General features: G+C 40.0%; 2 protein-coding genes across 3 annotated transcripts in view; one reads left to right on the forward strand and one right to left on the reverse strand.

Annotated features, from left to right (window-relative positions):
* ubl7a (ubiquitin-like 7a (bone marrow stromal cell-derived)) overlaps positions 1 to 23,477 on the reverse strand; it is a 1,205,533-nt gene that overhangs the window by 745,664 nt on the left and 436,392 nt on the right. The window lies entirely within an intron of this gene.
* cpeb1a (cytoplasmic polyadenylation element binding protein 1a) overlaps positions 1 to 23,477 on the forward strand; it is a 171,216-nt gene that overhangs the window by 113,550 nt on the left and 34,189 nt on the right. Inside the window, exons 6-7 of one of the 2 annotated variants that reach the window (XM_051920796.1) lie at positions 4,163 to 4,276; positions 20,527 to 20,616. In XM_051920796.1, coding sequence (XP_051776756.1) covers positions 4,163 to 4,276; positions 20,527 to 20,616 — 204 coding nt within the window. Of the gene's footprint in view, positions 1 to 4,162; positions 4,277 to 20,526; positions 20,632 to 23,477 lie in introns of both variants that reach the window. The other variant, XM_051920795.1, reaches the window with a different exon arrangement.

Raw genomic sequence — 23,477 nt, forward strand, 5'->3', positions numbered from 1 at the left:
GAAGGATGCCGTCAAGCTGAAGGAGGAATCCTACAGGACCCTTTTGTCCTGTGGGACCCTGGAGGCAGCTGATGGGTACCGGCAGGCCAAGCGGAATGCGGCTTTGGTGGTTGCTGAGGCAAAAACTCGGGCGTTTGGGGAGGCCATGGAGAACGACTTTCGGACGGCTTCGAGGAGATTCTGGTCCACCATCCGGCGTCTCAGGAAGGGGAAGCAGTGCAGTGTCCCCACTGTATATGGTGGGGATGGTGCGCTGCTGACCTCGACTCGGGACGTTGTGGGTCGGTGGGGGGAGTACTTCGAAGACCTCCTCAATCCCATTAACATGCCTTCCAATGAGGAAGCAGAGCTTGGGGACTCAGAGGTGGGACTGAGGTCACCGAGGTGGTCAAAAAATTCCTTGGTGGCGGTCCTGGAGGGTGCATGGGAGTTTGCCCAACCAGTCTACATGTGTTTTGTGGACTTGGAAAAGGCATTCGACCGTGTCCCTCGGGGAATCCTGTGGGGGGTACTCCGAGTATGGGGTACCGGCCCCCCTGATAAGGGCTGTTCGGTCCCTGTACGATCGGTGCCAGAGCTTGGTCCGCATTGCCGGCAGTAAGTCAAACCCGTTTCCAGTGAGAGTTTGGACTCTGCCAGGGCTGCCCTTTGTCACCGATTCTGTTCAAAACTTTTATGGACAGAATTTCTAGGTGCAGCCAGGGCGTTGAGGGGGTCCGGTTTGGTGGGCTCAGGATTGGGTCACTGCTTTTTGCAGATGATGTTGTCCTGTTTGCTTCATCAGGCCGTGATCTTCAGCTCTCTCTGGATCGGTTCACAGCCGAGTGTGAAGCGGCTGGGATGAGAATCAGCACCTCCAAATCCGAGACCATGGTCCTCAGCCGGAAAAGGGTAGAGTGCCCTGTCAGGGTTGGTAGCGAGATCCTGCCTCAAGTGGAGGAGTTAAGTATCTCGGGGTCTTGTTCACGAGTGAGGGAAGAATGGAGCGTGAGATCGACAGGCGGATCGATGCGGCATCCGCAGTAATGCGGGCGCTGCATCGGTCAGTCGTGGTGAAAAAGGAGCTGAGCCGCAAGCTGAAGCTCTCAATTTACCAGTCGATCTATGTTCCTACCCTCACCTATGGTCATGAGCTATGGGCAGTGACCTAAAGAACGAGATCGCGAATACAAGTGGCTGAAATGAGTTTCTTCCGCAGGGTGTCTGGGCTTTCCCTTAAAGATAGGGTGAGAAGCTCAGTCATCCGGGAGGGGCTCAGAGTAGAGCCACTGCTCCTCCGCATCGAGAGGAGTCAGATGAGGTGGCTCGGGCATCTGATCAGGATGCCTCCTGGACGCCTCCCTGGTGAGGTGTTCCGGGCACGTCTAACCGGGAGGAGGCCCCGGGGAAGAGCCAGGACACGTTGGAGGGACTATGTCTCTCGACTGGCCTGGGAACGCCTTGGGATTCTCCCGGAAGAGCTAGAAGAAGTGGCCGGGGAGAGGGAAGTCGGATAAGCGGGAGACAATGGATGGATGGATGGATGGAGTGGTCTCCGATGCCATGCTTTGTATTCTTCAACCTTAAAAGGTTACAAGAGCTGACTCTGTACAACCTCCCTTTGCCAATATAACCGCACAAAGTATTTAATAATTGCCAGGGTGCCAACAATTTTGCCTGTGTTTTTGTTAATAATGAGAGCTTTGTTTTTCTCATTTTTTTTTCCCGTGCAAGATGGTTCTTCAGCAAACTTTTTCCCCAAACCCCTAACCCTTCTTACTAATTTTTACAAGAGGTAACTGTCCCCCACCAAGGCAGGTGAAATTAAGTCGGGTGCAAAATTCTCAGTGTTTAAGTCTGAAAGATGTCTGTTTAGCCAGGTTTGTGGCTGTCATTTGTGTAACTTCATATAAATCCAAATTATTTTCTTAATGCCTCTTGCATAAAGGTAAGCAAATTTGAATGTTTGGGCTTTTTAACAATGTACTAAAACTTTATTATATATTTTTATATACCAATGTCTGTCCCTTTGTGAACCTGGTCTGTCCTAGACTCCCTTCTGCCCATTCCCTAGTTTAAACCATCCTTAACTAACCTAATATGCCTCCCCAATACATTGGTGGTACTCCTGTTCAAATGTAACCTGTCCTATTGGAACAGGTCTAATCTGTTCCAGGAGTCCTGATGCTCCATAAACCTGTATCCTCTTATCCTACACTAAATTTTGAACCATGTGTTTAGCCTTCTAATCCCAATATTGGCTAGCATGTGACACAGGCACAAGACTACTTTGTCAGTTCTGTATCCTGTCATGACATCTGTTTAAATTTAGATTGTAGAACTAACAACCTCCCCTTTATGTATGTCATTTGTTCCAGCATGCACAATTGCAATTTGACAAACTCGCACTCTAGCCAAGAGCCTTTTCAGTTCCAGGGAGGTCTTGTACATGTGCAATCTGAAGATGCACCATACAAGATTGTCTCTGGAGCACAGCTGCATCTTAGACCCCTAATAGTCCACCACTGTACCTACTAATCAGGGCTAGTTTTGAGGTAACACCTCAACAGCCTATTGGAAACTGCAAACTCTAGGGTTGATGTCCCTGAAATGTGTGTACTTGTCTAGTGCTCAAATCTGATTTTGACCTACTTATTTGGACCTCTCCCCTAACAAGGAGTGTTCTCTCACAGCACTTTAGAGAGAGTGTGCACCCCCAAAGTATATCTGGACAGTCTTTGCTGCTAATTCTGTGTGATCTTTGGGTTCTCCTCTTGCATAATCAAATTAGAAAACTGCAATTTGGCATTAAGTTTAGAGAAATGCAGCATTTGCTTGTAAGATGCAAGATTTGTGGCTGCAAGACAACTTTAGGTAGTATCAATTTTTTAATCAATGGAGCTTATTGGTTTTAAAGTGATCTATAAGTGTTTTAATGCTTAAGAGTCAAATTTTCATCTCTAGAACTGTTTACAGATACAGGTTGCCATAGAAAATATTTAACCTGGTATGTGCATTTAGGGTTGGTTTTTTTTTTTTTTTATATATAAAGCCTGTTAATCCTACCTACTTAGCAGTTTTTTTTCCCTATAAATTTATAATGGGGTACAGTAATCCCTCCTCCATCGCGGGGGTTGCGTTCCAGAGCCACCCGCGAAATAAGAAAATCCGCGAAGTAGAAACCATATGTTTATATGGTTATTTTTATATTGTCATGCTTGGGTCACAGATTTGCGCAGAAACACAGGAGGTTGTAGAGAGACAGGAACGTTATTCAAACACTGCAAACAAACATTTGTCTCTTTTTCAAAAGTTTAAACTATGCTCCATGACAAGACAGAGATGACAGTTCAGTCTCACAATTAAAAGAATGCAAACATATCTTCCTCTTCAAAGGAGCAAACAAATCAATAGGGCTGTTTGGCTTGTAAGTATGCGAAGCACCGCGGCACAAAGCTGTTGAAGGCGGCAGCTCACACCCCTTCCGTCAGGAGCAGAGAGAGAGAGAGAGAGAGAGAGAGATGGAGAGAGACAGATAAAAAAAATCAATACGTGCCTTTTGAGCTTTTAAGTATGCGAAGCACCGTGCAGCATACTTAAAAGCTGCACACAGAAGGTAGCAACGTGAAGATAATCTTTCAGCATTTTTAGACGAGTGTCCGTATCGTCTAGGTGTGCGAACAGCCCCCCTGCTCACACCCCCTACGTCAGGATCACAGATAGTCAGCGCAAGAGAGAGAGAAAGAAAAGTAAGCTGGGTAGCTTCTCAGCCATCTGCCAATAGCGTCCCTTGTATGAAATCAACTGGGCAAACCAACTGAGGAAGCATGTACCAGAAATTAAAAGACCCATTGTCCTCAGAAACCCGCGAAGCAGCGAAAAATCCGCGATATATATTTAAATATGCTTACATATAAAATCCGCGATGGAGTGAAGCCGCGAAAGGCGAAGCGCGATATAGCGAGGGATTACTGTAATTGTATAATTAGAGTAGTGCATATAGTTGTACATATTAGTGCTGCATATAATGGCAGGGATAACTGATTTATGGGTTTAAATGTTTATATGGTATCACTGAGCTGTTCTTGGTTGATAGGCTAATATGTATGAATACTATTTTTCCAGAGGATAGATTTGTGTATGTACATCTGCCCTGTTTAATACTGTGTAAACTTTTTTAAAGCTGTGAATGAGGCTACCTTCACTTGGAGTGGACAACTGCCACCAAGGAACTACAAGAATCCTCTATATTCATGCAAAGTTTTTCTGGGTGGAGTGCCTTGGGACATCACTGAGGGTACGAACTACTGTTTTATTTCAAACGGGATGGTTATAAATCTTTCACCTGTTTCATGCTCTTTCAAGCTTATGTCTACATTCACAATGCTGGACTTGTCAACCATTTTACCATTCTACTTATTTTGACAGCCTGACCTATGATCATTCTGTTGGCTTTACTGGTGCTCTTGTTCAGATGCTAATCAGGAGGCAAACCTATTCCTGTTTGACAGAGTACTATAGGAAATGAGGGATTTTGGTTTCTGCCCACCCAGGGACACCAAATGTAGAAAGTGTATAGATGTGACAAACTCAATTGATGATCAGTAATTACCAGTTTTCCTTTGCAAATGCCAGTAATTTTATAATGCTCACACTTTTTTTTTCCTGTGAAGGGTTTCTGGCTGTTAAACTTATACCAAGGTAATTGAAGTACATTTAAATTGAGTAATGCAATTTAAACATGAGTTATAGAAATAACTACATTTTGACACAACTCTGAATAGCCAGTAGACAACCAGCCAGATTCTTCAGTTACGTGATTGTCAAGTCTGTCTTGTCTAATTTATCTTGGCACAAAGTTTGCAATACCGAGTCTTTTGGGATTTCTGATCTTGTGTGGAGTTGGTGTTGCTCTGTGCTCAAATGGAGGACTCTTCTTGCATTGGCATGCACTCAGTCTTTGGTACGTTGTGATGCTGCCTGCATTAGCCTGTTGCTAGGCTCTTTGCTCTGCCCTCTGCAACTTCACATGGAAAATTATTGCTCTTTGTGGTACTAGAGTGTAGGCACTTTAATATCCCTTCTTGAATAATTCTACATCTCTGCCTTTTCAGACAGGGCTGCATCACTGGCACTGGGGTTGGCAGTGTGAATCTTAAGAGCCACGTTCAGGGCGTCCAGCTCCAAGGCACAAGGTAGCGTAGCTTCCAGGCCAAAAAGTTGATGAGCTTTTCTTTTTCTTTTTTTTTTTCTGCTGAGTGGGTGTCTTCTCGCCCCAGAGAGCAGCTTGTCAGTTTTCTGCTTACAAAGAGAACAGTTCGTCAGAATTTAGTTATCCAAAGAGTGGATTGTCAACTTTTAGCTCCCTAAAGAAAAGATGAATGCATTTAGTGTTGAAGAAAGATGTAACCTCTAATTAGATTAAGATCCCTTCCAGTTAGATTTATTCTTGCTTATACTGTAGATGTCTTATTTTGTCTATCATGTTCAGCCAGAGTTCACCTGGTGGTTACAAGCCTAAAATGTCAATTTGTCTCCGTCTCTACAGAGGTGATAGCTCAACTGATTTGCACCTTTTATCAGATGAATTTTATAGGGCTGACTAAAGTGGTATTGAGAGATGCAAGTCAGCCATTCAGCACTGCTGGATTTGTACATCCATGTTAAATCTGCTGTCTTGACTGGACTTATCACTAAAAACCTAGCAGAATTGGCAGTGCCTGCTGTTTTCTACAGGTCTGTGTAATGCATTTGGTCTAAGCTACCTAGTGTCTTTGTTCTGTGTATTTCTGAACTGGAGAAAAGGCATCTCTAAAGAAAATGACTGTTTTATATAGGTAGAGTACTATCTTCAGTAGGCATTGTTCACTGTGTTTTATTTTTAGTTTTGCTAGAATAGAAATTGTAATTCAGCTTCTAGGTAACCTAAAACAGCATAAGTACAGGGTGAACCAAAAACAACCACATTTAAAACATTTTATTCTACAAAAACACAACAAGATAGTCACTATGACACAAAGGGTATACAAAATAGATTTTTTTCACGGTTTTAAAAATGTCTAAGATGGTGGCCACTAGAAAGATTTCTAAATGCTTACATGACTAGTTTGGTCATTTCAAGGGAAATAGCGTCGATTTTGTGGCGAATAGCATCCTTGAGGACTTCAAGGTTTTGAGATTTGTATGTATGTACCTTCGACTTGAGAGCACCACAAGAAGAAATCTAATGGAGTGAGATCAGGCAAATGTGAAGGCTTCTGACATTGCCACGCAAAACTTGCATGGATCGCGGTGCTTTATGAGCTGCTGCACCATCCTGTTGAAACCAGAAATCCACCACATCCATTTCTTCCAGCTGGAGCTGCAATAAATTCTCTAGCATTTCAATGTAACATTCTGAAGTGAGTGACCATTGCTCCTCCCTCCTCAAAATAAGGGCCCACAATGACAAATTCTGCACACAGTGCACCAAACACTCACTGTGCAGGGGTCTCTGAAGTTCACAAGGGTTGGTTTTAGCCCAGTAGCAAGTTTTGCTTATTCATGCAACCATTCAAATAGAAATGTGCCTTGTTGCTGCACATGACAATGGCATCTTGAATTGTTTGCACAATGTTCGTGCACAACTCTCCACGGCTGTCCCAGTCTCAGTGAGTTGTATGTTTGGAAATTAAGGTGGTCCTGCCAGTTTGGTGAATGGTTACCATTACTTAGATCTAGAACTACAGTATTTACTTTTTGGAGTGAATTTATGCTTTTGTTCTCCTGGCCAATTAATAATAAATTTTATTTATAATGCGCTTTATATTTTAGCAAAGTGCTACAGAGTAAAAATTAGACTTATTTTTTTACTTTAACAAAATGTGTCTCTGAAAAATGAGTTTTTAGATTACGTTTAAAAACATCAGTTGACTGTGGGGCTCTCAGGTAGTCAAGGAGGGTGTTCCACAGTCTCGGCGCCACAGATGAAAAAGCCCCATCACCCATACTGCGAAGCTTGGTTCTAGGGACTTGGAGAGTGTTAGTGTGTACAGAGCGGAGGGTGCGTGAGGAGGTATGAGGGGTAAGGAGTTCCTGTAAGTAAAGGGGGGCATGTCCATAAATGCACTGATGGGTGAGGGGAACGACCTTGTACTCTATTCTGAGTGGGACAGGGAGCCAGTGAAGTTTTTCAGGATTGGGGTGAGATGGTCATGCTTTCGCACCCTCATCAGGATCCTGGCAGCGCTATTCTGAATATACTGGAGTCTCTGAATACTCTTGCCAGGAATCCTGATGAGCGCATTACAGTAATCCAGCCTGGAGGAGACGAAGGCATTGACAAGCTTCTCTGCATCTGCCAGGGTGAGAGTTGGGTGGAGTTTAGTGATGTTCTTGAGGTGGTAGAAGACTTAGAGGTGTTTGATGTGGGTGTCAAAGGTGAGTTGAGGGTCCATTTTAACACCCACATTGGTGACACATGTGGAAAGTGGCATGTTTTGGCCAGCAAAAGTGATACTGGTGATGGTAGAAGAGCGGATATGATGTGCCAACTAAGATGGCTTCTATTTTGGATCTGTTTAGCTGAAGAAAATTGAGCCTCATCCACGCCTCTAAAACTCAAATCAGAACTGAAATTAGGGGTGGGCGGTATGACCAAAATTCTATATCACGGTGTTTTTCTAAATTATACCGGTTTCACGGTATTCAACGGTATTTTTTTCCCCCATCCATGAGTGGATGTTAACCACATTTTCCACTGCAATTACTGGCTAAGAATAACCTATTCCACTGTCAAGAGTGTTGTACATTGTACAAAAAAAAAACATTTTAATGTGCACACAAGTATTAATACAGGTTTGCATTGCCCCATAAAGTGATAGTTTTCAAGGGGGTGGCACTAATGGAGAAGGTATCACATTGCATGACAGATGCAGTCAAAATATAGAACCTTTTTATTGAACAAATTTTGCAAAAACAAACTAATTTTGACAACATATTTTCAACCATCCAAAGAGGCATTTAGATTTAGTAAAATATCCAGAAGTGCTTGTCAAAAGTTGTATTGCACTGCATATGTCTTAGAAAAGGAATAAATAGTAAATATTTTTTGTAAACCAACTACACTTTCTGTTAATGTTAACAATCTCAGTCCACTGACACATTAGTGACTTTTTAAACAACTTTATCATCATTAAACTGCATAATATTTAAACTAATAAATAATAACAATAAAATAGTATTATTACTGATAGTTGCACTATTACTTCAAGCCCAGGTGCATTACACAGTATTCACCAAATTAAAATAAAATACAACAAGTGAAACTTGGTGATGACATCTTTACCAACTGAACCATCATTTAGGCAAACTGCATTAATATGGACCTTGATTCAAGCTAAGCTATATGCATAAATAATAAACCTGCAACTTGCATTTATAATGCTATTTGTGGTATAGCCCTACGGAATCATATTAGGGCCACGGTGAAGAAAAAAACAATACGGACACAGGGAAGAAAAAACAAACTATGTCGAGAATAAAGTCGACATTTCCACTTTATTCTCATAGTTTACTTCATAATTTAAAGTAGAACGTCATAAACTAAACTTCTTCCTAAAATCAATGTTTAATTTACTAGATTTTGTCAAACCCCGTCATAAATTAATGCAGCACATTAAATGCTTTGTGTTGCGTTCCCCGACCCAGTTGTTAATCACTACGCTTCTTAAACTGACTTCCTCCGCACTAAGAGTAGACAGCGATCACCATACAGAATCCATTCACTTCATGATATTCCTGCTTTCTGAAAATTTAGAATGCTAAGATAAATACTTGATATCATTTTCTTGATGAAATGCATTAAAGCAGGTATTACACATGCACGTTAGTGAGGCGGTAGTGCTGCTCCCTTGCAGTAAGGGGTCCCCAGGTGTATGTTCAGTGTAGAGAACTTTATGGCAGGTGTGACGAGGCTCCAAAAAACTGGATGTATGAATGGCTATCACACAGGTTTAACTTAAATATTGTGTAAATGTTGGGTTTGTGATCTGGTGGTCGTAGACACGAACACAGAATTCAGTGCATGTTCTTCTGAGCGGGCTATCTTTATTGCATGCATGCTGTCTGTATCTGACGTACCAAAACCCCAGTTCCTATCCTTCCTTTTTTCTTTCACCACATAACCAATCGCCACATGATAAACGTCTTTGTGAAATTAAAACTAGTTATAAACTTAGCCCACGGAGTGTTCAGAACTTTAAAAATCTCTTCGTTATACATGTTTGTCATCCATTCAGAGTTGCGCCCGTCTCTGAACGAGTCGCCAGCACATCGCAGGATGAATACAAGCAAAACATATACTAGCAGGGTCAAGATAGCATAACAAAACCCCACATCCTACATGACTTTGAAAGGAAACTGAAGCACGCCGAGTATACCCACCAGAAAAACATGCAAATGCAAGGCAGGCACGCCGCCGTGCCCCCATATGATTAATGCATGCTTTAATGCATTTCACAGTGAAAATTATATTATTCATCTTAGCATTCTAAATGTTCAGAGAGCAGGAAGATCATGAAGTGAATGCATTCTGTGCGGTGATCGCTGTGAATCTCGGAGAACACTTAACACAAACCATTTAAATGTGCTATATAACTTATGACGGGGTTTGAGAAAATCTAGTAAATTAAATATTCATTTTACGATGGTTTAGTTTACGATGTTCTACTTTAATGACAAATTACGAGAATAAAGTCAACATGTCGACTTTATTCTCGTCATAAGCGTCAAGATTAAAGTGGAAATGTCGAGAATAAAGTCAACATGTCATGTCACTATTACACAGTACCCAGGTACATTACACTGTATTGAAAACAAAAGTACAACTTGGCTTGCAGTATTATCCAGTAGTATAGAAACAGTATTTATACATCTGACCTTTTAAAACTAAAGTATCTCCAGGCGACGGACGTGACTTTTTTTTCGGCAAAAGTTCTTCTGTTCATGTTCAACTTTATCATCGGCTTCAGTTTTGGAATGTTCTGTCTATTTTCACAGCGCAATACCTACGCTACCTATTTGGTGGTGTAGCAGTGAAAGAGCCCCCGCACAACAAATGTTTAGCGGTGTAGCAGTGAAAAAGGTCCCCACTTGAACAGTTTCCCGCTACGCCATTTTCCAAACGTCATTTAGGCAATTTAAGCCGGTGTTGCGGTATAAGAAAAATCCATATCAAAAAAAAAATAAACGGTTTTCGGTATGAACCAGTATACCGCCCAGCACTAACTGAAACTATTAATAAACATTTTTGTAAACTACTAAAATCAACATAAATGAAAAACTAAAATATTAAAGTAGCTGAAAAGACTAACAAAGTTTTGTTTTGTAACTAACTCGATTTATGCAAGGGCTAACCTGAGCCTCAGGGGTCCTGAAATTCATCAAAATAGACCGATTTTAGAAAGTTTTTATATATAAAAGTATAGCATCAAGTCTGAAACATCTGGGCAATTGATCTGGTCAGTTAAGTAGCAGAGGGGTCTTTTAATTTGTTTCAGCTGCTTTGGTGTTAATGAAATTAACAGGTGAACTAGAGGAGCAACTATGAGATGACCCCCCCCAAAAGAGGAATGGTTTGACAGGTGGAGGTCACTGACATTTTCCCCTCATCTTTTGTGTTTTTTCACTAGTTTGGCATTTGGCGGCGGTTAATGTCACTATTGTTAGCATGAGGTGATACCTGGACCCTGCAGAGGTTGCACAGGTAGTCCCAACTTCTCCAGGATGGCACATCAGTACATGCCATTGCCAGAAGGTTTTCTGCGTCTCCCAGCACAGTCTCAAGGGCATGGAGGAAATTCCAGGAGAAGGGCAGTTACTCTAGGAGAACTGGACAGGGCCGTAGAAGGTCCTTAGCCCATCAGCAGGACTGGTATCTACTCCTTTGGGCAAGAAGGAACAGGATGAGCATTGCCAGAGCCCTACAAAATGACCTCCAGCAGGCCACTGGTGTGAATGTCTGACCAAACACTTTGAGGGTGGCCTGAGGACCAGACATCCTCTAGTGGGCCCTGTGCTTACTGCCTGGCACTGTGGAGCTTGATTGGCATTTGCCGTAGAATACCAGAATTGGCAGGTCCACCACTAGGACATTGTCGGGCATGCATACGAGATTGTGGGGGAGGGGGGCTATACAAACTGAGTACGATTTTTGAGTTGCTGCAATTTTGCCAAAATGGACTAGGCTACCACATTTTTTCATTTTGATTTTTTGAGGTGTCTTTGAATTCAGTCCTCTAGGTTAATTTTCATTTCCATCAAATGTGGCATCCTTTCGTTCTAACACATTACCCAGTCCTTATCAGTATAGATATCTAACATGATTCCCCCCTTGAGATCTGATGTTTTCAAAGTGTTCTTTTAATTCCTTTGAGCAGGTTTTACTTTTTTTTTTTTTTATTTATTTATAAATATAAAATTTATAATACACGTACGTACACAGAACTTTATACCAACAGTAATCTGCATAATGCCTCGCTATGATGGTCAAGTCGGAGCTTTTGAATTTTTTTCCTTTAGTCATTCCTGTATTAACTGCCTATCTTGCAGATTTAAAAAGCTTCTATAAAAAGCTACATTTTTCCCAGGTGTCAGTTAAATCCATGTAGACCTACAATGCAGTTTGGTCTGAATGCCTTTTCTGAGGGGTACATTTTGCATTCCTAACCCTCCAATCATCACCTTTCAGAACACAATCTATTTTCTGTGTTTTTTTTTTTTGTTGTTTTCAGCCTGCAGGATTGGGAAAGATATTTAAAATTGTCTAAATTTGCCTGAGATGGAATCACAATGTTTAGTAGAAAATAACAGAACAGTATTGGATTTATGAGTACAATATTGCAGTTATTAATTGTAAGCACATTGTCTTGGAGCAGGAACATGTGTGCTGTAGACCTTGAGTTTTTTACTCATACTTTAAAATTCACGTAAATTTCATTTCAAATTGGCCCATTCTAAGCAAGAAAAGGAAAAGATGAAACGTACCAACAGTGTTTGTTCAGCACAAATGACATTTTTAATTATAAAGTTTTTCATATTTGGTTTTGATTATACATGTTTTATCAGACAAACAATACCAGATAGTGGAAGCTTACTACACTACATGGTTTACTAACTTGCTCAGTTCTGTCTGATACAACTAAACTCCATTGTAGCTTTTACCATACCCCAATTAGTAAACCTGAAACCTAATATACAGTGCATCCGGAAAGTATTCACAGCGCATCACTTTTTCCACATTTTGTTAGCCTTATTCCAAAATGGATTAAATTCATTTTTTTCCCCTCAGAATTCTACACACAACACCCCATAATGACGTGAAAAAAGTTTACTTGAGGTTTTTGCAAATTTATTAAAAATAAAAAAACTGAGAAATCGCATGTACATAAGTATTCACAGCCTTTGCTCAATACTTTGTCAATCCACCTTTGGCAGCAATTACAGCCTCAAGTCTTTTAGAATGATGCCACAAGATTGGCACACCTATCCTTGGCCAGTTTCGCCCATTCCTCTTTGCTCCATCTCAAGCTCCATCAGGTTAGATGGGAAGTGTCGGTGCACAGCCATTTTAAGATCTCTCCAGAGATGTTCAATCGGATTCAAGTCTGGGCTCTGGCTGGGCCACTCAAGGACATTCACAGAGTTGTCCTGAAGCCACTCCTTTGATATCTTGGCTGTGTGCTTAGGGTCGTTGCCCTGCTGAAAGATGAACCGTCACCCCAGTCTGAGGTCAAGAGCGCTCTGGAGCAGGTTTTCATCCAGGATGTCTGTACATTGCTACAGTCATCTTTCCCTTTATCCTGACTAGCTCCCTGCCGCTGAAAAACATCCCCACAGCTTCATTGTAGGGATGGCATTGGCCTGGTGATGAGCGGTGCCTGGTTTTCTCCAAATGTGACGCCTGGCATTCACACCAAAGAATTAAATCTTTGTCTCATCAGACCAGAGAATTTTCTTTCTCATGGTCTGAGAGTCCTTCAGGTACCTTTTGGCAAACTCCAGGCGGGCTGCCATGTGCCTTTTACTAAGGAGTGGCTTCCGTCTGACCACTCTACCATACAGGCCTGATTGGTGGATTGCTGCAGAGATGGTTGTCCTTCTATAAGGTTCTCCTCTCTCCACAGAGGACCTCTGACAGTGACCATCGGGTTCTTGGTCACCTCCCTGCCTAAGGCCCTTCTCCCCCTATACACTCAGTTTAGATGGCCGGCCAGCTCTAGGAAGAGTCCTGGTGGTTTTGAACTTCGTCCACTTACGGATGATGGCCACTGTGCTCATTGGGACTTTCAAAGCAGCAGAATTTTTTCTGTAACCTTCCCCAGATTTGTGCCTCGAGACAATCCTGTCTCGGAGGTCTACAGACAATTCCTTTGACTTCATGTTTGGTTTGTGCTCTGACATAAACTGTCAACTGTGGGACCTTATATAGACAGGTGTGTGCCTATCCATGTCCAATGAACTGAATTTACCACAGGTGGACTCCAATTAAGCTGCAGAAACATCTCAAGGATGATCAGGGGAAACAGGATGCACCTGAGCTCAATTTTGAGCTTCATGGCAAAGGCTGTGAATACTTATGTACATGTGCTTTCTCAATTTTATTTTTAATTTGGAAAAATCTCACTTTTTCCACATTGTCATTATGGGGTGTTGTGTGTAGAATTCTGAGGAGGAAAAAAATGAATTTAATCCATTTTGGAATAAGGCTGTAACATAGTAAAATGTGGAAAAAGTGATGCACTGTGAATACTTTCCAGATGCACTGTAAATAAAAATAGAAATCTAGTTTTCCTTCATGTATTTTTAGTTTTAAACCATTTCCATGTAAAATCAGAAATAATATAGAAATAAAAACTAATATAAAAAGACAACTAATGACGTTACTGTCAAGCTAGTGGAAATTCCAGATCTGTGATGTCTATACAAACTATGCTGAATAATGTAAAATTAAAATACTCTAAATTGGCAGATTTGTTCTGAATTACTTGTAAAACATCTACAGGTTTCTATTTATACTAAACATATATCAAATTAGTTGGATTTTAATATTCCCCAAGTGCCTAAATTAAAGGATTATAAAGTCATAGATGCCCATAAAAGACTTGACCATTTATATATAAAGTTTTTTTAAATGTTCAGAAGGTAATTGCTCCTATTGTAGTAGTGTCCATCTGTTCAAGAAGCAGATTACTTTGACAGCATTGGGCATTTCGGACTTCAGGTCCTGTACTTCACAGTTCCTTAAGACCTGTAATTTTCACAACCTGCTGGACATTCATGAAGATAATGTCCATGCCAGTGCACTTTTATTTGCTTGATCAACTGAGTGATTAGTCAGGCTGCCTGCAGACAGTGTGTTGCCTATTGTAATGTTGTGAATTGGTAGGCTACTTTTTCAGTCGGTCCTCAAGCTCTTTAGACTTTTTATGAAGTGTCTAATTCATTGGTTCTTTCCCTTTTAATTGACTTCCACAAACTTAGATAATTGCTTTTGGTACTGCCTATAATGCTCAAAGTACTCCCAGATAGTACCTTCCCATTTAGGAACAACTCTTTGCTGTGTCCATACTTAAGCGTGTTTTGGCCTCGCAGCTGACAGCCATCATGGTCATTAGGCTAAATAGCCATATATTATAGTCATTTATTAAGAAACTAAGGGTAGTCAATAGCAATGATCTGTTTGAGGACAGTTAGTATGAGCATTTTGTAGTTAAATTACCCTTTGAGCACTACTTGCTTATTACATAATTAATGATATACTGTTACCTAAATTTGTGTTTGATATAAAGTAACAGGTTTAAAATTTTCAGGCACTTTAGTAGCTTCTAAATGTGATTATCTATCAATCAATGTTCAGACAATGCCACTTGTCTGCTCTTAGACTTCTTCTGGTGCTCAAGGAAAATTTACTTTTACATTTCTCTCCACTGTAAAAAATGCATGTATACTCCAGGTGTTCAAGATAAGTGATTTAATTCTGTGTTAAAGCTATGTAGGGGTTATACGAATTGCATAGTGCTGCATTATAAGAAAATGTAGCAAGCACTTTGTATAATCTGCAATGTGTAAGTCTTGACAGAGCATCCAATCACGCTATTGCATTTCAGGTGTTATGACATGGTTTCCCAAACAGCAAAAATTAGGCACCCTTACTCAAATTTACAAATTAAGTCTAACTCCAGTTATAAAGATTAATCCACTAGCTGAAAGGAATCTGCAAATTGCTTTGGGCTCCTAATGACTATGAAGCAGGAGATTAAACAGTCATTTTAGATACCTTATACTTCCATCTTATTAGAAATGGTTTTCTGCTGCCTTTTTAGAGCAGCAGTGGACATGACTAATGGTTATAAGGTTGATTTAATTTGGACTGGACTTATTTGGTTTTCTACACGATAAAACAATAATGTTCATTTGTTTTCTTAATGTAAATCGGATATGACCATATGCTTGTGGTGGTTTTCATGGCATGTATTTAATGCCTGGCTTGTGTAACCAGCAGGAGTCTGTGATCCTTAGGAATGTGTTCTTTTTAGATCTGTAGGCATACTGTAACCATGATCTTTCTCTATCCATGACAGATGAGGAAAGTGTTACACAAGAGGATTTTAACCCTATTTACTTCCATATCCAAACTGCTGAAGGAAGCCCATAGAACAATAGAATTTTTCTTCAGTGGTGTCTCAAATAGTGCTGGAGGCATTTTCTTAGGTATGTGCAGCAGGGAATGTTCCCTCTGTGGTAATTTGCCTGCCGGGCATGATCAATTTGAAGGAAAAATGTCATTAAGAATAGTGTAATTACCTATATTGAGCATATAAAAGCGTTTGCCTTGATAAACATTCTAAGTGCACTGGTGTGCTTCTGTGAAGATGTTAACATTTGCTTCAGTAGGACCACGCAATGCGCCTCTAGCAGCCTGCATATCCAAGTGCTGTAATTTAATGCGGGAAGTGTTCTAGTTCAGGCAGGCATGCATGTATGCATTAGATCACAGAAAGGTATCCAGAGTTAAACGGTAGGAAAATTTGCAGTCTGGAGAAGGAACAGTTCGTTGTGGGTGCGCTCGTGCTCATTCATGAGGCCAGTGTGTTTCTAACAGGCTTTGCATTGATTGAGCATAACACGTACATGGATCGCACCTGCATCAGCCGCTATTGGAGAAAGGGAGTGGTGTGATGGAGAATTGACAGTATAAGACACATCCTGTCTCTGGGGGTTGTCTGTTGCAACACAGTTGTTGCTAGTCACTTTATTTATTTATATATATATATATATAATATAATATACTGTGTGTGTTTATTTATATATAAAAAATCACTAAGCCGCCAGGTAAGACCATTGGATACAACGACAACTTGCAGAGCCACGCCCACCAACTCGGACGCGACGACTCGGAAAATCTGGTGTCATACATGTTCGTCTGCTAGAGTCCACATACACCTCTGAGCCAAGTTGATTGTTCATAGAGGCATGTTTCTCGCGGATGTGAATCACTGTGTGCAGCATCTAAAACAGTTTGCGAGGGGTATCCCATGGGATCCTTAAAACAATCCTTTCAAACTGAGGTTAAAACACAATGAAGGAAGCAGTCTTTAAAAACTAATAAGCCCTGTGCCGCTTTTTCATTAGCGTCTCACCTGCTTCACCGATGCAGGCCCTGCAACAGTCGAAGTTCTCTCAGCAGCTGACCTCTGTGCCTGACTCCACTACTATCAGTCGCCTGATTAAAAATGGCCTTTTGAAGGGGAGCTATGGACCCGCTATACCACAGGAACACATTGCCTTCGAGCCTGCTGTACCTCACTCTAACGTATCGGCTTTCTCTCTCTCCTCACTCGTTTGCACACTGCACAGGGGAGAAATGCCTGCAGCACGACTCCACCCGGAAACCGTTTCAGCCACACTTCCACGCCCCTCGCTACGCTGCGAGTGCGATGATTTATTTAAAAATGGCCTTTTGAAGGGGAGCTGTGGACCCGCTATACTACAGGATCACCTGTGACATTGCCTTCACATTTTCCTTTTATTTATGATCCCGTCGAGCAGATCAGACACCCAGGCAAACACTGAATAATCAATAGCTGCAACTACTTTGCCTACCCTAACTCCTCACCTGAGTCGGTTTCATCTGTGTTCAGCAGTGTTTCCCAAACTCGATCCTGGTGAACACCTGTGGCTGCAGGGTTTTGTTCCAACCAGATTCCTAATCATTAATGCCAGTGAAACTCATCCGGGATAAGTCGGTTTTTCAAATGCGGCCGTGTAGCACATTAGTCCAGCAGACTAGCTGGATGTAATAATCCGAGATGAATGCGCGCTCCCGCGCCGAGTGAAAAGCCAATGTATATTGAGTCTAGAAAACATGATCAGCAAGTCTTTGATAGGCTGCAACAAAATTATGAAAGTACAGGAGCATTTTTTTTCACACAAGCTGTGTGTGGGTGGGTGTTAGTTACTCGAAGGATTTCAAGATTTAATATGCACAAGCGGGTAACACTGCAAAAGCAGCCCAAACCAGAAAAGACAGCTGGCAAAAAGTGGCAGACAAATTTAAACGCGTGTGCATTTTACTTACTGAAAGCAGCTTTACGGATTTTACAAATGTTCATTTTTTCCCTCTACTTAAAAAAAAAAAAAAACAAAAAAAAAAAAACATTAAAAAAGCGGCGTGATTATGCGGCGTATACTACGCCGCGGGTTGGTATGCAGCTGTGTAAAAGTTTGTCGCGGATAATTTGCCTTTTATCCTCAAAATGCCGCAAAACGCAAGTGCTGAAACTTATCCCTACCGACGAAGTAACTTTCACCAGCGTGGCCTCTATCGTCGGACGATCTTTCAGTCACGGACAGTTGTATGTTGCTCTCTACAGAGGTCCATCTTTTCATTCACTCACAGTGGTATCCACAAACCCCACCCCATTTGGAGAACTGTGTTGTTCAGGAAGTGTTCACCCATCAATACATAATTATGCGGCGTATGCTAAGCCGCGGGTTGGCTAGTAGCTAATAATTCTAACAGTGTACCAAGTAGAGTGGCTTGTATCATTTTGTAAATTTTCCTTTTTAGAGAGATCCTTGTAGTATTGTTTTGGGGGAGATTTATATAGTTTGGGTTTGTGGTGTGCTTTTTATTTTTTTAATTATATATATATATATATATATATAATATACACACGCATGGATTTCTCTATTTTTAGTGATCATTGAAAGGACTGTTTTCTGGAGGATCTTCCCAACTATATTTATTTTGAAAGGCTTTTGTTTGAGTTTTTTTTTTTTTTTGGTGTTGTTTTTGATTCTTTGGGGACGGGCAGTCACTTCAATGTCCCAATCAAAAATAATGAACAATAGTTTTGTGCTTTTGTTAACCTGCATACTAAATCTGCTTTTGTTTCTGGAAGTACCATCTTTTTTTTGTCTGTGTCCATGTCTGGTATCTCGAGTCTGAACCTGGTCAGCCCTAAACTACCTGATACCCAATGTGTAGTCGGGTGCCTTCCTCATACCAACTCTTATAGGCAAGCTTCAAATTTTATAAAGCAATACCAGCTATATTATAACCTTAGGCCATTCCCTTTGTAAAAGTAGTAACCAGTCTTAAGTGTCTGCAGGCCATTGTTAAAAATTACATCTGTCATTGGCAACCATCTGACCATTATGACACATTACAATTTTTCATTAATCCTACATTTTCTCTTATCTACACTGCATATGTTACAAACTTTGAATTGGCTTCCTTAAGTAAAAGCTTAGCAAGTAAACTTTCAATTATGTGTTTTTAAGTCGCCTGGAGAGATCCTTCGAGTTATGGCATTAGCAAGTCTTATACTAAAATGTAGTGAAATTCTTCAACGCTCCATTTCAGAAGGAGAAAAGGAAGCAAATTTTTATTGTCCCCCTCTCCTATTCTGAAACCTATGAGACAACCATCTCTTTTTATAGATGCTCAGGGTAATCGGGAGTAAACGCAGTGAAACACATTCAATGCAATACATTTAAATGAGAATTAAACCCCAAACTCTCGTATTTGTAGTCGTAGTGCACTTCTTAAATACGTTGTACCTTGTGCAGTTTTGACAGCATGTTTGTTTCTGAAGTGTAATAAATACAAACATCTTACATACTTTCAATACCAAAATCCCCAATTCATATAAACCCCACCTTTTGAGAGGACTTTTCAAGGTTACATATTCTAGGACTCTGGTCCTTGTGGGAGCAAAATCATGCTGCTAGATGGTATTTGAAAACCAAAGATTTAAAGAGCACTGCCTGGGTTCCAAAAGCAGAGCAAAGAATTTTAGCATGTAATACATCACCTTTACTAGCCCTGATTAGATTTGATGCAAGATGGCAGTCAGTTTGCTGTCTTAAACTTGGTTAGCAGCTTCTAGTTGGGAGGGGGATCTGCAAAATTGTTTTCTCATCCACTACTATATGAGAACTTAGACAGGTTGTCAATTTCTACTAATGGCAGAAAATGACTAAATTACTATCTGTATCCAAGGTTTAGTCTGTTTGTAGCTTATTTAGTGTTGTTTTAAATTGTGAATAGCTGCAGAGAATTTTATGCAGTAATGATTTTGAATGTTAAATGTGTACTGCTTAAACCATGATCTATATATGATGAAGCAGAAGTACATGAAAAGTCACTTTTGGTGTTCAGCACAGCAGCACCACAGTGCTTATACCCCAGTTTGACTTCTCATTGAAGTACTGTAGTTTTCTGTTTAGTACTAGTTTCTGTAGAGTTCTTCTTGGAATCAGTCTCTTTCCATTGTCCAGAAACACTGGGCTTAAGGACTGACTGGTGTCAATGGGTTGGTTGGGTTTTAGTGTTCTATATTAGCATCTTAGCTTTTGACTTGTACGGAGTCCTACCAGGATAGACTGATTACTTGCAGTGTACCATTTACTTGACAAGGCATATTCAGAAAATGAGTGGGTTTAAATATTTTCCATTTGTTGTATTGTGCTCTAAGTTGATTGAACAGGGTATACATTAATGTCTAAGTGGACACCCTAAAGGGTTGTAGTGACTGGGTGAAATATTGCACTTGCCTAGTGACTGACCAGCTTTATTTTGCCTTGCCTCTAGTTCAACAATGTCTCATGCCCTATTGTATAACATAATATATATAAGTTGAATAAAGGCACTTTATTGAGGCTGCTTTTGAAACATCATGTACATGTTTGGTCATTAAAAATGATGTGATGGCACCAGTCAGTCCAAAAGTCATATTTTTGATACTGTTCAAATCAATGTTATCTATTTAGAATTATTGAAGGAGAGAAACTTGAATTTTGGTTAAGTGCTTATTTTGAACATTAAGTACTTTAATTTGAAGGACTTTTTTTTTGTTCAGAAATGTAGTGAATTGGGGGATGGAAAGGAGCAATTTTAATCCTACCCCTTCATCTAACTAATTGCTTAAATGCTTCATTTTATCTGTTTTTGAGAGAGTTAATATTTACATCTTGAATTTTAATTGTTCCATTTTTTTGTAGCTGGTCTGATCAACACATTCAGAGTCTTTGGCCCACTGACTGTGGAATGGCCTGGTAAGGATGGCAAGCACCCTCGCTGCCCTCCGAAAGGTAATATGCCTAAAGGTAATAACTGACCTGGTAGGAATTTCTTTTCTAATCTTGGAGCACTTGGGATAACATTGGAGTGTTAAGAAGGCACATTTGCTTCAAGTAAAGCACAGCAGACAGGTAAGCATGCTTGATAACCTGTCTGTTTTCACTTATTTCATGCCTGCATGATCTTTCACACAGTCATTAAGCATGTTTTACGGTTGTAAGGATTTCTTGGGGTTTTTTTTTTTTATATATCTAAATTTCTGATTTAACTCTTAAAGTGGCACATTTTCTAATTTGATCAAATACTGTTTATCCTCGCAGGACATTTTTAAAACCCTGAAGCAGCTTTAAGTGTGTCTATTCAGTAAACTGTTGCAGAAAATTTGCTACTCTAATCAAAGATGATTAACAAGGTTGTAGATATAGCTGCATATGTCAAGCATTAACATTTATAATGATGGAAATGTAGCTTTCTTTCCATTTCATCAACTAGAATGTGTTTAGTTTGTGTTAAGCTGTAATGTTTATATTTTAACTGTAGAATTATTTATAGAAGTCTGCTTGAAGTTTTTCTCAAATGCACTTTATAAAAAATGTTGCCTCAGCAAACTTTTTTGTATTAAATATGGCTCCACGTCTTCCTCTGGTGGTGGTCTTCATGAAAATTAAGTCTTGATTGTATGGAGCAATAGGTCTTATAAAGAAGCATTGAAGACTGACAGAAGTACAGTATGTTTAAAATTGTTCAATTAAACTAAGGGTGGTTAAACACCTTTCGAGTTTTGCTTTGTAAATCAAAATGTATTTTTATAATGGTTGACCATAGTGGATTCCATTGTCTGTAGACATTTTTTATGAACCAGTGTGATGCACATTTTCCATTTCTTCAGTCCCCCCAGAGAATGTGTAGCGTTTATAATCGATCTTCCTTTAGATACCCTCTAGTATTCTAAGAGCAACGTTTTCTAAATTTTCATTGCTGCAGTGGGATGTCAGTATAGCTTTTTGACCCATGTTGTCTACCTGCACACACATTACATGCAAGGGCTTAAAATATTTTTGTTTATAGTATTTTCTTGATCCACCATTTTGATTTTTGTATGGGCCTTGGGTGTATTCTGTACATTCAGTATCGCTAGTTCTTCTGCCCGATAGTTTCACATTTCTTGTGCATTACCTGCTCTGTGCTCAATTCTGAGGATGCAAAGTAGTTTGTTCATTGATACAGATAGTGTGGGTGGTTATCTGTTCATTAACATTAGTGTTTCTGGTGAATTCTAATTTCCTAAATAAGGTGAAGGGCAATTTAACTTAAGGTCACCATCTGTTCATTGAATACTCAACATTGGTTCAGTAGCCGCTTTTTTTTTTTTTTTGCCATTCTAAGCATATGCTGAATGATCTGCAAATAAGTGGTTATAGCTATAGTCATTAAGTCTTTTAGCCCATTTTAAAGAATTGGAGTATTAAAGTTCTTGTGTTTTTTTGGTTCAGTGTCTAATTTTTGTAGCACCTCGGGGTGTTTTTTTTTTTTTTTTTTTTTAAAGCTAAACATTCATGATATTTGCTTCCAATCTTTTTACTCCATTTCTCTGGGAATCCTTTGAGTTAAGACCTAAACTTTTGTCAGAGATCCTCCAACTGTGTCCTCTTTGGTCTTCCCTTTTGACCTCATCCCATTACCTTAATCTTCACGCACCTTCACCCAATCATCCGCTACCTTTTCACAACATGCCCAACCTTTAGTATGTTACTCCTAAGCACAACACTGATCAGTTTTTTTTTTTTTTTTTTTTTTTTTTTTTTATACTTCCTCTCACTTGCTCAGCACTCTACCACACACCCATCTTATATTTTCTTTCTATCAAGTTCCATTTTCATTAGCAATCTCACTTCCATAGAACTTGATACTCCTCTCCCAGCTTTCATAAATTGTAAAATTCAATGCCAGGTACTGTATCTAAACTTACACTTGCTATGTCTACACACTACACCTCTCTTGTACGGTTTTCTACGAAGATGGCACTGATAACCTGCAGAAAACCATTCACACCTCTACATCTTTGATACACCATCTTCTGGTAACATGCATTGGATTGAGTTACTTTCAACATCTCTATTGTAATTGCCATTCAACCATGAACCCATCTCTTCCATGCTTCCTGTACCTCCAGCAGTCTCCTTAGTCTGTCTTGCATGGAGACTGTTAGTTTCCAAACTAGCTTTCTATTTCAAAATTTTCTTCAGTTTGGTTTCTTTTTGCTATCAGTATGAGATCATTTGGTATACAAGAACTTCTGCCAATTCTTTTGTGATCACCATTCTCCACAAATATCACACAGAGCACAAAATATACTGTGAACATCATATCCCTGGCGTAGCCTCATCTTTACACCAAAATGATATCTACCTGCTGTCCTGACCATTATTTGTGCTGCTGCTTACATTGAAATCACCACAGGAAAATAGCCATTCATTTACATCTAACTTTCTCAATTCCCTCATTGTGGCCCTTTCATAGAATATGCATTCTCCATATCTGCAAATAAATAATTCAGCTTAATTCCTTTCCTGATGCTTTAATTTTCCTTACTACAGAGATTGCAGCTGTTCTCAAACAATGAAACCATGCTGCATTTTGACAATTTTTACTTTATCAATTTCTTTTCTGTAGTGTGTTGTTAACCACCTTCTCTACCTGCACCTGAAGTTGGATTGCTCAATATGACCAACACTGCAGTGGATAACTTGTTACTTTGTATACTGGAATGACCTTTTTCTAGTTTTATGGAATCCTTCCTTCATATGTAATCATTTAATAGGTGTATCGAACATTCCTCCTCAGGACTTTTTGCTGCTTGCAACATTTCCAG

Source organism: Erpetoichthys calabaricus, chromosome 17 (assembly GCF_900747795.2).
Source record: "Erpetoichthys calabaricus chromosome 17, fErpCal1.3, whole genome shotgun sequence".
Taxonomy (NCBI): domain Eukaryota; kingdom Metazoa; phylum Chordata; class Cladistia; order Polypteriformes; family Polypteridae; genus Erpetoichthys; species Erpetoichthys calabaricus.